This window comes from Pan troglodytes, chromosome 3 (assembly GCF_028858775.2).
Source record: "Pan troglodytes isolate AG18354 chromosome 3, NHGRI_mPanTro3-v2.0_pri, whole genome shotgun sequence".
Taxonomy (NCBI): Eukaryota; Metazoa; Chordata; class Mammalia; order Primates; family Hominidae; genus Pan; species Pan troglodytes.
Window position 1 is genome coordinate 53115285 of NC_072401.2, and position 16979 is coordinate 53132263.

At 39.5% G+C, this 16979-nt stretch overlaps 1 protein-coding gene and 1 long non-coding RNA gene across 9 annotated transcripts in view; one reads left to right on the forward strand and one right to left on the reverse strand.

Moving 5' to 3' along the window:
- The window catches only part of SEPTIN11 (septin 11), a 91277-nt gene that overhangs the window by 22886 nt on the left and 51412 nt on the right, over nucleotides 1–16979 (reverse strand). For all 8 annotated transcript variants that reach the window (XM_054682944.2, XM_054682942.2, XM_016951554.4 and 5 more), the window contains 3 exons: nucleotides 11590–11785; nucleotides 5470–5656; nucleotides 2375–2536 (listed from right to left, as the gene is read on the reverse strand). In XM_054682944.2, the coding sequence (XP_054538919.1) occupies nucleotides 2375–2536; nucleotides 5470–5656; nucleotides 11590–11785 (545 nt within the window). The remainder of the gene's footprint in view (nucleotides 1–2374; nucleotides 2537–5469; nucleotides 5657–11589; nucleotides 11786–16979) is intronic.
- The window catches only part of LOC129143726 (uncharacterized), a 63507-nt gene that overhangs the window by 17238 nt on the left and 29290 nt on the right, over nucleotides 1–16979 (forward strand). The window contains exon 2 of the long non-coding RNA XR_010156557.1: nucleotides 16555–16712. This is a non-coding gene — a long non-coding RNA (uncharacterized LOC129143726). The remainder of the gene's footprint in view (nucleotides 1–16554; nucleotides 16713–16979) is intronic.

Consider the following 16979-nt stretch of genomic DNA (forward strand, 5'->3'; position numbering starts at 1 on the left):
TCCTCAGACATTACGTGGAATTTGATCAGCAAGAATAGTTTGTAATGAAGAGCCTAAAAGAAAATTTCTTTAAAGAGCAGGATTAATTTGGAATGTCAGAGATTCAGTTCTATTAATCTGATAAAGAGAGAAAGAGAGCAAAAATTCTTGGGTATTTTATTTCCAATAAGTTTAACACAGATATAGTTCCATGACTAGAAAATAATGAAAAATTATCTAGAAGGATAGGAATATAAAGAAAAATTACATAGCAGTCATTCATGATACTTCCTGAATCCCACACTGACACCCCAAATTACAGTTCTACAGCAGAATAAAGGAGTGCCATCTCAGTTTGAGATTTTGACCTTCCTATATAAAAGTACAGACCTCCTGCAGTATCCACAGGGTACTGGTTCCAGGACTGTCCATGGACACTGAAATCTGCAGGTGCTCAAATCTCTGATATAAAATGGTATAGTATTTACAAATAACCTATGCACATCCTCCTGTATACTTTAAATCATCTCTAAATTACTTATAACATCTAAGACAATGTAAACGCTATATAAATAGTTATTATACTCTATTTAAAAAAATTTTTTTTGTAGAATTTATTTTTTATTTTCTTGCTATGTTGACCAGGCTGGTCTTGAGCCCCTGGCCTCAAGTGATCCTCCCTCCTCGGCCTTACAAAGTGCTGGGATTACAGGTATGAGCCACTGTGCCTGACCATATATATATGTATTATATATATATATATATATATATATATATATATATATGTATGTGTGTGTGTGTGTGTGTATGCTATATATATATAAAATATATATATAGCTATATATATAAAATATATATAGCTATATATATGCTATATATGTTATAAAAACAATACAAAATATATATATGCTATATATATACACATATATATATATTTTGTATTATTGTTTTTATTGTTGTATTTTTTTTTTCCAAATATCTTTGGTCCATGGTTGGTGAAATCCATGGATGCCGAGGCTGATGGTACACTGCTCTGCTCGGGCGGTAGTACACAGGGTGAGAGTGTAGCCTGACAGCCAAAGCCTGGGTTCCAATTCTACCTCCACTACCCACAGCCGTGCAATCTTAGGTGCTGTGCTGCAGTCTCCTCATATATGAGGTAGGAATAATAACAGCACCTACCTATGCAACTGTTGTGAGGATTAAATGGAAAGTCTTGAACAGTTCCTGGTGCATAGTAAATGCTCCAGAAATGTGAAAAATGTCAGGTGCTATTATTATTATGTAGCTCTCAATACCCACAACCAGAGAATTTTAGAGGTGGAAGAGATCTTGCTTATTATACGTTCAATCCTGCTTAAGAATTCCTGCTACAGTATCTCTTCCAAGTGGACTGAAACAGGGTCTGTTATCTACTAACCACTGGCGATGGGAACTCACTACTTCCCAAGAAGTAAGGTGTATCTTCCATCTCAGTGGCTCTACTAGTTAAACACTCACTTCGTAATGGGACCAAAACCCCTTGGTGATCTTTTGTCCATTCATTCTTTTGCACAAGTCTAGCCATTTTCCCTTGTGGCAACCTTCCTTTCACACCCCATCATGCCTATTTCCTGGGAAGAATCTGCTTTCCAGATTCTTCCAACAATTCTAGAGCCTTTACTACTTTGAATTCCAACAACCATCATTGGGCCTCCACTATATGCAAAGCATGTGGCTTTCATGGATGTTATGCATTCCCAAAGGGAAAAAAAGATGTGCAGAGTCATTGCAGCTCACAGCTGAGCTATGGGCTGTGAGACACACAAAAGAGCAGTGAAACAGACTTGAGCATCAACCGGCAGGATGGAGACTCACCAGGAGGGATTACATCACAATCACACAGGGAACCACTGTCACTTTAATCATTTATCACCTGACTAGTTCCTCTCTGTGATGTGGAAATTGTATCCTCAACTGCCAGTTTACCTAATGATTAGAAAAGTATAGGGAAAATAGAAAGGAGGGAAGGGCAGGATCCAATCACCAAAGCAAAATTGGGACAAGCTAATGTATTTCTGCCAAGATTGGTAGAAACAAGCACAGATCTATTTACTTTGAGCTGCTTTTTATGAAATGGTACTGGGCTGGCATTTCCTTCTCACAAGATTTGCTGTAGAAATCGTAACTGTTAGAGTGGGAAGGAAATTTGAGATCATCTTGTCTAAAGCTCCCATTTGACAGATGGAGAAACGGAGGAGCAGACTGGTTAAATGAGTTGAAGTGGTGGCAAAGCTGGACTACAGCTGAAGTCATCAGGTTCCTAGTCAGTCCAGTGCTCCAGCCACTCTACAATGCTGCTACTAAGACAGGCGTTCATAAAAATCACTTGTTCCCATTTGACTTGAGGACTTACACTCATTGTTGCGTTAATCTCTGCCACCGTTTCTTCATCAGTGGGAAACTGATATATCTGGACCCCATTGCTGACCAGTTCACTCATGATCTTACTCTTGAATTTGTGCAGTTCATTCTTGGCAATGGTGTCAGCTTTTGCAATTATTGGAATGATGTTCACCTGTAAAACAGACATGTCCATTTTTACACAATTCCAACATAAGAAAAATAGACAAGTGAATAAAACATAGCAAACAAACAAATAAAAATTGCAAAACCTTACTGTAAAAAATAAAGATGTTTCCTACTTATATCAAAACATCTCATGTACCCCATAAATATATACGCCTCCTATGTACCTACAATTTTTTTTTTTTGGGGTAGAGATGATAATGAAAATCAGACTTTCTACCTAGGTGGAAAATTAAGAAGACCTGAGATAAACTTTTAGTTCCATATTCAAACACTTTTACTTCCTCCCATCCTGCACTGAAAGTATACTTGTAATTTCCTCTCCTATGCCACCTCATTTTTCTTTACAGAGTAAAGGAAGTGTTACTCTTCTATGACAAATAGTGATAACAAAGGAGCTTATTCTTTGAATGATCAACCACTCCTTTTAGACCCCTCCCATCTACTTTAGGCTCTTGAGTTTGCACACCCTAACAGTATAATAGCAAAGTTTTTGTAAGAGCAGTGGAGTATTCAGTTCTATGCAGCCCAACATCCTTTCTTTCTTCTGATGACCTGAAAATTGCTGAGAGGAGAACCTATGTATTAACCAAAACAAAAATGGTGTTGCCTACTGTAAAATTTTTCAAAATCACACCAACTAATTCTTTTGAAAATCAGTAATTCCATCAAATTACTCCTTCATGCCAGAATAAAATCGAGCGCCAAAGGCAAGGCTCACTTTCACAGCATCAGTTACAAAGAACAGGGGAGAACTCAGAATTTGACATTAGTGGCAGGAAGCCCAGAAAGGGAGCCAAGGATACCCCAGAGCACAACTTCCAAACCCCATGTGGACATTCTTTCCCCGGCTGCCCCCAGCCCTGTGCACAGGACACATTTCTTAAATTCACATTTTAAGATTAACTTTCCCCTAATCCCTGTAAACACAGGTTTCAATAAGACGTTACTGACATCCGATATATAGAACTATGATCTTCACCCAGTTCAGGTGAGAGAAAACAGACTCGGTAAGGAAGCTGTCCTAGCCAGGGAACAGAGAGTCTTTCGGGAGGTGTTCAGGTCCCATCTGCATGCCTTTGCTTCTCCTTTTATCCAAAGGCCAAATTAGAAATCCTGATAAACCCGAATGAGATGACATGCTGACAGAAAGACCTATTCTTCAACCTATTCCTCAACCTGCTCCTAAGCTCACCATGCTTGGGCTTCCTCCAGCAAGTTGCAGACTAAGAAAAACATCATTGAAGGTGGGGGAAATGTTTGGATCAGGACCAGAGGAACAAGAAACTTTCTATTGTTCTTATTGGCTATCTTTTATACACATTTAGTATTTAATTAATGTCAACATAGACAAAATGGCAGAGATTCACTCTTTCTTGGCCAAATTGATCAGAGGAGATAGAGAAATCAAGCAATTTAGTTTTAAAACCTCTTTTTCCTCACTAGCCGGACTTGAAAGTCTTTTCTGAAATGACCATACATTTGCTTAACCCTTCCCTTTACTTGTATAAATAAAACTTTGATATTATCATTTTCAGATGCTAGCTAGCTCTCCAACTCTCCAACAATATCACTTCTTTGAAAGTTTAACCTGCTTTATGGTTGACTGTTTGCTTTTATTAGTTGTGCCTGTTTTGCCTTTTTCTTTTCCATTTTCAATGAACTCTATTAAACATAATAATAGTGTTGGATATTATCCGGTTGGGTCTGCATACTCAGCCCTCGATTAGGAAGCCTCCTCACTCTACTTCCTTCAGAATGTCTGTGGAGAACGGGGCACTCTTGAGAACAGGGAGGTCTGCCCCTGCTTCCAAGGACACAACAGACCCGGAAGCGGCCCTCACTGCCCGTGATCTCTCCACTATCATGGCTAATGGCACAGCTCCCAGGGAGCTGAGGAATCAGATGGGATGAAGGAGGGTTTCTATTTATTCTGCGAAGAGTACTCTAGCTGCAGTGATCCTTCCAGGCCATTAGAAGATTTTTCTGTAAACTACTGTGTCTGTGCCTGCTGGAAGCCAAAGGAGCCTGGCTTGGCTTCAGCCTCTCCAGCCCTTTAAAGGACAGTTCAGACAGAGGCCTTGGGGACAGGCTGATCTTCTGAGCATTCTCTCACTGTTTTGTCCCTCTGGAGAGACAGCATCTTTATCAGTGTTGTTTAGATAAAATCATAGTAACAACACCCAGCAGAGTCCTCTAAAGAGCTTTATCATCTGATAAGACTTTTCTGTGAATGCAAAAGGGGTTGTGAATCTAACGGTAAATACCATCCACAGCTTAGTTTTGTGGTTGTTCTTGTTGCCATTTGTTTCATCCTTATTTCAGAATGTATTGTCTTCTATTTATTTCAAAATGGAAAGTCTAATTAATATATAGTAAGGTGCAAAATTTTATCAAACTTACCAGTCTCTTCCTTCATGTGTTGTGAAAAAGAGAAGGTATAAATGTGGCAAGCTCAGGGATCACACTGAAATTAAGACTTTGCTTTACTTGAACACACATGTGCAGTTCAGTTTTAAAATTGAAGAAGCTGGACCATTATCATCACAGAGACAAAAATTTAACCTTTTATTCCATTGTAAACTTTGAATTAAAACCAAACCTCTAAACACCTTTTAGAGAAAGTTTTTTTTTAAGAAAGTAAACAAACCTGGAAGTTATATTTCAACCTCCCATTTAAGAATTAAAAATACTTCCTGGAAAGCAACTTGACTTTTTTTTTTTTTTTTTGCTAGTTTTGTTTTGTTTTATTTTATTTTTGTCTAACAGGCAAGAGGTTTTGAAGCGTTTTTCTCATGCTGTCAAACACTGTTCCTGTAATCCAGGAAAAAAAATCACATTGAAAGCAGAGAACAAATTAGGGCATTAGGATAAAGAAGATCTAAAAGGAGAGTGGATGATAATCAGAATGGCAGCAAGTACCTTACTGTCCAGCTTTTTCATGGTGACCAGATCCAGGGACTTTAGTGAATGTCCAGTAGGGGCAATAAAGTAGAGGCAGGCATGGATCCTCGTGTCATGGTAGTTGAAGAGAGAACGTTTAATCTTCAATTCCTCTTGCAGGTAGGCCTCGAACTGGGCATCAATATATTCTACTATCGGCTTATAGCTAGAATGCAGAAACAGCATGTTTCTAGTCTCAAACCTCTTTCACAGGACAATCCTCCATTCAACATCACAATGGCTTCTTCTTTCCTAAGGGCTAAAGCCCAAGTCCTTACCTAGGTATCCAGGCCTTCCATCACCTGATCCCTGAACAGCGCTCCAGGCTCACCTCTCCTGTCCCAGCCACGCCCAATCATTTGTAGCAGCCCACCCCCCACCCGTGTCAAGCCCTTATTTCCTCTGTGTCTTTGCTCACGCTGGCCCCTCTGCGAGAAACCTGTCTTTTTCCTACTCTTCTCCTGGCTAACATTCATCCTCTAAAACAGAGACTGTACATATGTGGAGCTGACTGCCACTCCCCCAAGGGGTATCCGTGGAAGATATTGCTAAGAGACTGTGGCATTCTTTCCTGCTGGGCCAAAACTGGGCCTCAAAAATCCATCTGAGAAAAGTGACTCTGATAGCCTCTCCCTGCTGATTGCCACTGGTGCACAAAATGAAACTGGTGTGTGGTTTCAGGATATGACACCACCACCTACTGCGAGCTATTCCCTGGTCATCTGCCCTATTCCTCCAGAGATGGGGGCTGTCTGTGCTCCCATAGCCCTGTGCATAATCCATAACTCACCTAGGAACTGAGGCGCCTAGACTATTATGATCTTCAAGATTCCTTTCAACTCAAAATCTTCATGATTTAAAGGTAAATGTCATAACCCTCTCTTCTCACCAAATCATTCAAATCTGTTTTGGATAATTATGTGTAATCCTATTAACTGACCATAAACACAATGACTAATAGCATATTGGGGATACACATTCCATAAACCACATGTCCAGGAAGTAAGTAGTATATTAGGTCATTGTGGGAAACCCACTAATTCTTTCTGGTCTCCAAAGGGACTACTCAGAAGAAGTTCGTTTTAGCAACAAAGAGACTGTTCTATTAGGAATACGAAGAGTTAATTCTCCCCAAACTTTATTGCCTTTCCGAAGATACAAGTTTTAAGAAAAATAAAAACCTTTCAACACCCAAATCCCATACCCATAAGTTAAACTGAAACCCTTGAAAGGGAACCACAAATCTTTTATAATAAAAATGATGCAGACATCCTAAGAAAAACAAACATCCCCAAAATAAACAATAACAACAAAGAAACTTATGAGCAAAACTGAAAGCAGTCATAAAAAGCTTTTTGATATTTTTCTTTGGTGATTTTATCACAATATATTGGTTCAATTAGAGTAGACAAAATCTCTAGAGGCTTTAAAAAAAAAAGAGGTAGGATGTACCTCAGCAACAATAAAGTTCCAAATCATGACAGGCAAAATTCCAATAAGAAGAATGAATGAGCAATAAGATTCTTCTATATTTTCTAATCTTGAAATATAGACATATATTGCATAATAATAATAATATTTAATGAGATAGTTATAGAGGATGGTGGTTAGAAACATGGATTCAAGCCTAAAACCATAATACAGCCGCACAACTTACTAGCTGCACAGCCTTAAGCAAGTCACTAAACCTCTCTGTGTCTCAATTTCCTCACAGGTAAATCAGAGACAAAAATAGTAGTTCTATCAGAGAGCTATTGTGACAAATAAATGAGCCAATACATGCAATAAATGTAAAGGGCTGGCACATAAAAGTCAGATATAACTATTTCATAATTATATAATAAACAACCACCACTATAGAATCAAGCCTGACTTTTTAGAAAAACCTAAGGAAAAAAAAAGGAACTTTACATTCACCCAGTTCTCTGCTGGTTATCTGTTCTGCTATGGAGCTCATGTCCAGTAGGGAAGTAGAGCAGGCCACTCCAGTGAGGTCCACCCATGCCCTTTGCCCTTTGAGTCTGGGGCTGATCCTTCTGTCTCCTGACACTGAGGCAGATTTGGGGATTAGGGCTCTGCCCCAGCAGCCTCTTATCCCAAAGGGTAAGAGAAGCAGCTCACAGCAATTGCTCCCCTGCCTCCCCTGTGTCTGATTTTTAGCTTTTAGCACCTCCTCCTCTCAATAGTAGTCCAAATATGGTTCTGTTTTCTATTAATTTCCCTTCTTGCCTCTGGTTTTGATTCTGATCCTCCAAAGATAATAAGCATAACAACACTCATTTTGCAGTGAGGAATGCTTTCCGCACTGGATTCAAGATATCTTTTGTTCTCTAATATCTCAGGCTTCCTTCTACCTGTTCTTATTAGAGAGTCCTGGCCAATCATTCAGTCTCCCTTCTTTTCACTCTATGTATTCCCTCTAGAAAATCATATTCATTCCTGTGTTCCAGTCACCATCTATCTGATGACAAGTCATAAATCTCTACCTCCAACCCAGATCTTTCCTCTGAGCTTCAGACCCATCCACAATTGGTTATCCTATATTTTCAACTGCTTCTCCAACTAAATACGTCCAAAACTGAACTATTCATCCTGCCTTCAAACCCTCACTTTCCCTGTATTCCTTAGCATGGTGGGACACCACCCACACCACTGGCCAAGTCAGAAACCTGGGATTCAACCTGGAGCCTCCTTCTCTTATGTCATACACATAATAAATATGAAATCCCATCTACTTTACCTTCCATACCATTATTAACCAATAAAAAGAAATGTATTCCTGGACAACAATTTACCAAAACCGCTATTCCCTATGTCAAAGATTTAATTATGCTGATGAAATAATTTCTTCTTGATGAGACTCAAGCCAGCCAAGTGGTTTTGTACTCCTCATCATCATCCTGTAGATGAGATGAATTATCTGCCTCTTCCTCCAAATCCTTTCCACTTCTCCATCTAAAGTGAGAAAGATAGGAAGCTTAATCCCAACTTAGCCTTTTGCTAGCTCCATTCCTACTAACACTTATTTATATTTTTTTTGCCAATTAAAACTTCCCTGAATTGTGGCCATATCAATCAGAGGAAAGACAGGAGGACAAATCCAATCTAGCCCTTACGTTTTCACATAATTTTCTTTTAAGGCATGGAGATATTCCTTGTTACACAGCACTCATTTTTTTTTCCATATACCTCCAGCCATAAAACATACACACACACACAAATGACAGAGGCTAACCCTAAAACCGATGGAAAAAGATAGACAATGTGTTCCATCCATCCAACCTACCCACTGATCATTCTTGCAAAATGGCCAATGCCATCATTCAGGGACTGACTTTCCACTTCATATACGACCAAATACTTACCATCTTTTTCCCTTATCTTGCTGTCTGTTAGCCAATTTTCCTTATCCCTTGACTACCTCCACCAGAAAGTGTGATTAAAAACTTAAAATTTAAAGGCCAAACAGTCCATCTCACTACTGTTTTATAACTCTGATAAAGATTTGGTGAGGTTGAAATTCCGTCTCAGGGGATTTCAATTATCTCTGCCTTTGAGGGCTAACTATCATTACAGCTAGTGATACGCCATGGACAGCTCACCTCCCATCTCCCCAGTGTGGGGCAAACTAATTATTCTATTTCCAATTGAACAACAAAACTTGCTTTCCCTTCTTCCCCAGGCCCCTTTCTTTCTCCACTGAAGAGTACAAACAGCCAAAACAAGGAAGCCCTTAAATAACAAAGAGTGAAATGTGCTTTTAAACATAACAGGAAACCTTACCAGATCTCTCTTCCTGCCTCCTTCTAGCTAGCCTGGTCTGAGGCAGATAATAATACAGGAATGTTGACATGTCTAAAGCCTACATAAACAAACTGGGACATTCTTGAAGTCTTGCATCTATGGCAGAAAAGCTTGCCTAATCCCCAAAGTAGGTAAAAATCAACATGGGCATAGAGAAATACCACATCCCTTCCCATATGGTTACATATTGATGCAGAAATGAATATCCCACTTCCAGTTTCTTGAGGGAGGCAGAGCCTGTCCAAATAACAATTTGTGAACAAGTAATTTGGCTTTACAGTCAACGTGTCAACAATACCTTCTGAGGCACAGGGTAACAGAGAGTTTTAAGTGCCATTTAAAGAGGTTATGCAATAGCTGTCAAGAAATTTCAGAGGAAAAAAAATATTTGGTATCTAGGTTAAGTTAATATCACACTTCCTCTCTTCTAAATCTCCTTGGAAACTATTATTTGACCCAAATGAGTCAGATAATTTCTTAAGGAGGGCTCCAGCTGCAAATATGAGGATATGCATTGTCCTGTTTGCTGCTGAGTGCTGATTGGGGAGTGAAAAGCCACCAGCAGCCCGAGGGAAAGTCCCAGTTTAGGGGAGAGGCAAAAATTGAGTGGCAGCACTGCGGCAACCCCAGTGAGCTGGAAGAGCACAGGGAATCTCAGCAAGAGGCTATGTGGAGGATGGTTCTCATTCCTGGGGGGAGGGATCCTGAAAAAGTACAGTTGCTGTCTTCCAATCAAGGAATGGACGAGCAAGATTTTTCCTAACGCCAGTGAGAAAATCTATACCAGTCTGAGAGGTGGAGAACAGGCCTTGCTCTGGGTATGTTCTGTAAAGTATGCAATGATTGGAACCCCCAGCTCTCTTCCCAGCTCCCACAATGCACTTGTGTCCCTTTCCTTATGACCAGGCCTTTCTCTTCATTTACTGCTCTTGGCATTACAAACAGCCTTCAGGCAGGGGCCTCTCCATCATTCCCTGTCATTGAGGTCATATATTAAGAGCAACTGCTCAGCTGCCATGTCAGAGCTGAACTTGTTCCCTGCCTCAGCACAATGTACAGATAGTCCATTTTGGTATGCAAAATAAAATCTTTCTCACTCTATCTACCAATTGTTCCTGTTATCACGGGACAGTGTCTACTGAAGAGCATTTAAAGTGCTTTGTAGATAAAATAAAGAGCTTGGTGCTCAGCTAAAGAATGAATTAAACATTTATCTGTCATTACTGTGGTGCTCATACTTATATCAGGCATAGATAAAATATATCTAGGCAATACGCATTTCTAGATAAAAATAGTCGAGTTCCTCTTTACAAAACACATGTGTATAATATACAGTTTTGAGGAATATGGGAAAAAAATCCTGATACAAGCAAAGTGTCTGAGCTGTAAGCAAACACACCCTAACTTACTGATTTGTTGTTCATGTCTACATGTTGGTCACACTAAGCAGGTAGACACTTATGCCCATAATGTTGTAACTGCTCAAAGATGTTTCTGGAAGCCCCATTCTACAATCACCTTTGGACCTGGGGCAGTTTTATTTTAACTTTCTCAAACTTCTTTTGAGAATGAATGTACTATGTAAAATAGTCATAAGACATCTGAGGTTGAGACTGATGAACAGAATTGGTGCTCTTGAGAAGGAATGTGAACAAAATCCTGAGACTAAGACTAACATGGGTTGTATGCCACGAAATTTTAAGAATTGAAAACTTCCCTCAAATAAGGGCAAAAGATAACTCATGGTAAAGACCCAAACTTACATGGCTTTATAAATGGGGTACATTATAAAAACTCAGTGTACTATTTTATCATTATATAGCAAGCCATGGTGAAGGCATTTGATTACCTGGGGCAGAGTTGGTGGAGCTTCTAGAGACCTCCCCTCTAGTGTCCTGGCTTCCCAAGCAGTATGAAGTGATTGATGGCTGGGGTTTCTGCTAAAACTGTTCTGTAGGGTGGCTGGGTGTTTCTCTAGATTGCTTTTCCTGGTAGGAAAGCCCCAAACCTGGTTTCATGGCCTTTGTGGAAAGATGTTGTAAGCTAATTTAGTCCCTCTAATAAAGCCCCTTTCTGATCCTACTAGCTGGGATCAATTTTGATGTCTGATTCTGACCTCAAGGAAGAATATTCTCAGAAAAATTCTCAGAGGACAAGAATATCACACCTTTTAGGCAATAGAGGACCAAGCCCCACAATTAAAAAACCCCCAAAACATTTGGCCTTTAAATTTACCTGGGATGGATCCTGCTATCTCCTCATCCATTCAGGTCCCCCCATAATCCCAAGATGTACCTGTCATCTTTATTTATCTGGTCTCCAAATCCCACGGTGTCAACAATGGTTAACTTCAGCCGTACATTGCTTTCCTGAAGCTCATAACTTCTGGCTTTTAACCGAACACCTGGTTCATTGTGAGTAGCTGGGTCACTTTCAAATTTGGTGTTGAACAAAGTGTCCATTAACGTGGATTTGCCAATGCCTGTCTCACCTACATAACCACAAAAGAAAAATCAGAGAATGTGTCAATGTCTCTCAGACATCAGTTCAATTCATCAGTATTTTATTAGTCATGATTATAAAGTTTAAAAAAGAAAACCGTCACCAGAAATGTCACTGTGAAGAGATAATTCTTTCTATGTGTAATCTATGGAATACTTTCCTAAAAATGCCTCAATGAATTTCAGAAACTATTTAGCAGAGAGATTTCAAATTTACAGATCAAGAGATTCTTCTTTACCTCTGAATAGAAAAATTGTACTTGTAAGATTGCCTGTGCTCAGTTTGTATATTACAAGAACAAGAACATGAACTTTGTCTCTTTCTCTCCTAAATGTTAGAGTATAAAACTATATTACTTAAGGGATAAAAGACTATACTGTTGAATTTCTGTTACTTGAAACAAGTGATTCCATTTACACTGAATTACCTAAAAGATCAGTTAATTCAACATCAATATGATACCATGTCGTAGAAAAGAATTACATTATTCAAAATAACACTCTTGATGACAATAATCACTAACATCACTGAGTGCTCACTTTGTGCCAACCCCGGTGGCAAGAGCTTCTAGTGCATTATCTCCTTTATGTATGTATGTATATATGTATTTATTTATTCACTTTTGAGACAGAGTCTCGCTCTGTCCCCCAGGCTGGAGTGCAGTGGCGCGATCTCGGCTCACTGCAACCTTCATCTCCTGGATTCAAGTGATCCTCCCAGATCAGCCTCCTGAGAAGCTAGGATTACAGGCACATGTCACCACGCCTGGCTAATTTTTGTATTTTTAGTAGAGACGGGGTTTCACCATGTTGGCTGAGCTGGTCTTGAACTCTTGACCTCAAATAGTCCACCTGCCTCGGCCTCCTAAAGTGCTGGGATTACAGGCATGAGCCACCACGCCCGGCTACATTATCTCATTTAAACCCTAGTACTACTCCATGAAATAGGTACTACTGTTTCCTCCATGTTCAAGATGGAACACTAGGCTTAGATAAGATTTATGAGTAACTTGCCTAAAGTCATTGCTAAGTGGTGGAACCAGGGTTCTAACTCAAGTCTGTATGGTTCCAACACCTGCACTCAACCAAGACAGCAGCCTGATTTTACTATTACACAGAAAACTGACTGCCTAACATTTTCCAGTTATGGTTATATTAATCTCTCCATATTGTTTTTATTTTTCTTTATCCAGCTGGAGTCAAGAAGCCAAACATTTGTGGCTTCTTAGATAGTTTTCCCAGCTTCAGTGTGAAGTTTGTGACAATGAAAGTAAATGATGTCAAATGACCTTATTTACACTGATAATTCAACTCAGTAAGTGTTTACTGAGACCTCCCATGTGCAAAGCAGAGTAGCAGGTATCTGGAACCACTGTACCAATCACATGATGACACCCAAATGTGGAGCTATGAAGAACTGCAGCCCAACCCTCAAAATAACACCAAGCAAATACTCTCTTAATTCTAATTCTTATTGTTGAGTCAAAGACAGTTGGCAATGAGAAAAAAACAGCCTTATGTTCGTGGTGGTGGTGGCTGAGCATATGATGATGGAGAGAAGCAGGTAGAAATCCAGAAACATTAGCCCTAGGGATACCGTTTTTCTTTCTTAATCTGGAAAATTTTTCAATTAGATTTCCAGCTCAATTTAAACTTGCCAATATAGAACAGCCCTTTCAACAACTTCTAATCCCAATATGTTCCTAGGAGCATCCCCTCTTCTAAGGACTGCTATAATGACTTTAAGGATGGTAGTGTTCTATGGAAAAAAGAAAAGCTCTGGGCAGCCCTCCCACTATAATGACAAAATCTACTTACTAGTTATAAATTCTGTATTGTATACTCATTGCTTTCCAACATAATACAAAAGTGAAGGAGGATGAAGTCTTTCTGGATTTGAGCTTTCTCTGATTAGAAAAGCCTTATATGGCTTGCCTGTAACTATGATGATTCACTTATAGGATAAAAGTTGGTCAAGTATATTCATCTTACTCTTTAACCTTTCCTGTGTGTCCCTGAACATCTAAGATCACAGAATTTCCTCTTTAGGCAACCATCATTCAGCCAGTATTTTTCCAGTGCCTACTATATACAAGTTCTGTGCCAAGTTCTGAGAATTCAAGAAACTAGCCTGATAGGGTGTTCTCCCACATCTTAGAATCTGGTCTAGAACATGACTGAATAATACCAGTCAGACTCTAATTTATAATTATGGGAACACCATTCTAAGTGTTTGTCATAACCGCTTTCCTCTTATAAGCAAGACCATCCTTTACATCTATGGCCCTGCTAGTTGGCCACAGACAACCAGACCATGGCTAGGTCCCTGACCTCAAGGCAACAACAGAAGCCCAATCATTTCACTATGAGCTGGGGCTCCACATTGGAGAGTGGTCTATCTAATCACAGTTTTTCTCTTTGGGTATTTGAATGAGATACATGCAATCCCCACACACCGTGATGGCATGAAAAAGAAACAATATACAAAGAGAGGTAAGTAAGCAGAAACCATGAGGCAGCAAAGGCTGTGTAAGTAAACAGAAGCCATGCTGCAGACAGAATGTAGGCTGGGAATACAGGAAAGAGCAGATAGATGGGGTAGAGCATTGGAAATCCATCATGAAATTAATGCTTGGGCGCTCACTGTGTGACAAGCATAGGTGCAGGGATGAAGTAATGAATAAAAACAGACACTGACACTGTTTGCACGTTTGTAACATCCTGAATGTCATTCCAGATCTCTATGGGGTCTGGCTGTGCAGCAGTTGAGACGGTTTCCTGTCTTCCTTACTTTCCTGAATAGTCTTAGAAAAAAAAAACCCTCCATAAAAGCAATATAAAACCAGTCTCTGCTCCCTAACCTAAAAGAGTTTAACAAGTTCACACTCACCATTCATGGCTTAACAAATTAACTTTGAGCAAAACAAAGTTACTGTGTAGTGGATACAGAAATAAAACAGAGTTCTCACTGCCAGTCAATACCGAAGGTACTTGAGTCATTTTAAGTACATGCTACAAGTGTAACATTCTCAAGCAGAGCCAATTTCTTTTCAGGATTTACCTATTTTTAGAACACAAAAGGCACAGAAGCAGATCTGCCGTATAAAAGTTTCTCCTTCATGGGAAAGGCTCTGTCAGTAGAAAGTGACCTACTTAACTTTCATCTTCTTCCCTAAGAATAGCAATAAAGACTTCAATTACATGGCAAGCATTCCAGGTTACCTGAACATGACTGAAGTTATCATCTTATTTTACTAGGTTGAAAATTGCTTAAGCACCCATGTGAATCAGGAACACCATACTTTTTAAAGGCATGGTAATTTTAATTATCATTTACATTAAGGTGGAAATTACAAACAATTAGCATACCAGGCCCTACTTACAGCACAGGGTTAATCAATGGGTTGAAAAAAACCACTGTTCCTCTAAACTTTGGTGTGCTTTGCTTTCCATTTCTATGGTCTGTGCTTTTAAGAGCTGTAATTAGACACGGCAACTCCAGCAGCAGTGTGATTCACCAAAAGCAGTTCAGCAGGAAATGACAGCTTTTGGAATAAAAGGAACTCTAGAAGAACTAGGGAAGTTTTTCAATGCATTAGCTTTTTTTCTTTAACAGACAGGGTCTCACTGTGTTCCCCATGCTAGTCTCAGACTCCTGGGCTCAAGCAATTCTCCTGCCTTGGCCTCCTGAAGCACTGGGATTAGTTTTTGAGGCTTCTCTCTAATCTTTGTAAGCGGAATCTCATCTATATTTTTGAGGACCCATAAGACAAAAATTTCTTTCTAACTGAATAACTAAAAGCCTACTAAGGCATAGGTTCCAATTCAAACCAAACAACCATAATAATATTTTCAGAAAAGTCAATGACTAACTTTAAAGTATTTCAAAACTCCCTAGCAGAATGCCTGGCACAAAGGAGACATTTATTAAAAGTTAATTGCAGGCCAGGCACGGTGGCTCACGCCTGTAATCTCAACACTCTGGGAGGCTGAGGCAGGCGGATCACCTGAGGTCAGGAGTTCGAGACCATCCTGGCCAACATGGTGAAACCCCGTCTCTACTAAAAATACGAAAATTAGCCAGGTGTGGTGGTGGGCACCTGTAATCCCAGCTACTTGGAAGGCTGAGGCAGAAGAATCCGTTGAACCTGGGAGGCGGAGGTTGCAGTCAGTGGAGATTGCACCACTGCACTCCAGCCTGGGCGACAGAGTGAGAGACTCCATCTTTAAAAAAAAAAAAAGTTAATTGAAAACAAAAATGATCATGGTGATGATTTATACAGAGATATGCCACTGTGATAGATTTTTTTCAGAGTTTGTTGTTTATTTTATCATAAATTCATCTGCCTAAACACTCTATTGCTACAGTAATTAGAGACCTTATTAAAGTGCTATCTGGGACTTCTGTTTTTCCTATTCCTGCCAATGCTAGTAAACATGATGCCCACATCACAGGGGAAAGCAGTCCTACCTTTTCCATTCTATCCTCAGGCTTATTTAACCTACGAGCTCTAAGGTGAACAAGGCGGGGGAAAAACAGAGGGATTGTATTATTAATTAGAAGGCAACGGTAGATTGAACAAATTGTTGATCTGTGATTCAGCATCTTTCACTCTAATTGCCAAGACTGGCTACTTGAGTAAGTAACTGTGCATGGGGATCTGCCTGCCTTCCCTAATTATTCTAGATTTTACTCTTGGATGGAATCAGAGAGTCAGAAAGCTACATACCTAAGTTGCATTGTTCTTGTTCCTCATAGAATCACCTTTGATGAAACATACTCCGGCATAAGATGAGCCAGCGTGTGGCACCTGGCATTTCATTAAACAATTGCACTGACTTAGAGGATGCCCAGGAACCCAGACCACTACATACACCAAATCTCTTTTCTGAAAATCCATGGAGAAATTTTTCCAGGTAAAGCTGTGTTTCATCTGGAGCAATCATTTTGTTTTTACTTTATAGATACTATAAATCTGTCATATGTTAAACTTTTTGCTTGTGTTTAGCATATAACACATGCTCACTAAATATCTGCTAATGAATGAGTGAATTAATAAATTTTCTCCATGCTCTGTCCACTAAGCTGAGAGAAAAATGTAATACTTCATCAATTAATTGCTATAGGCAGGCCTGATGGCACACTTTGAGTACTGACTCTATCCCTGGCTTCACCTTTATTTT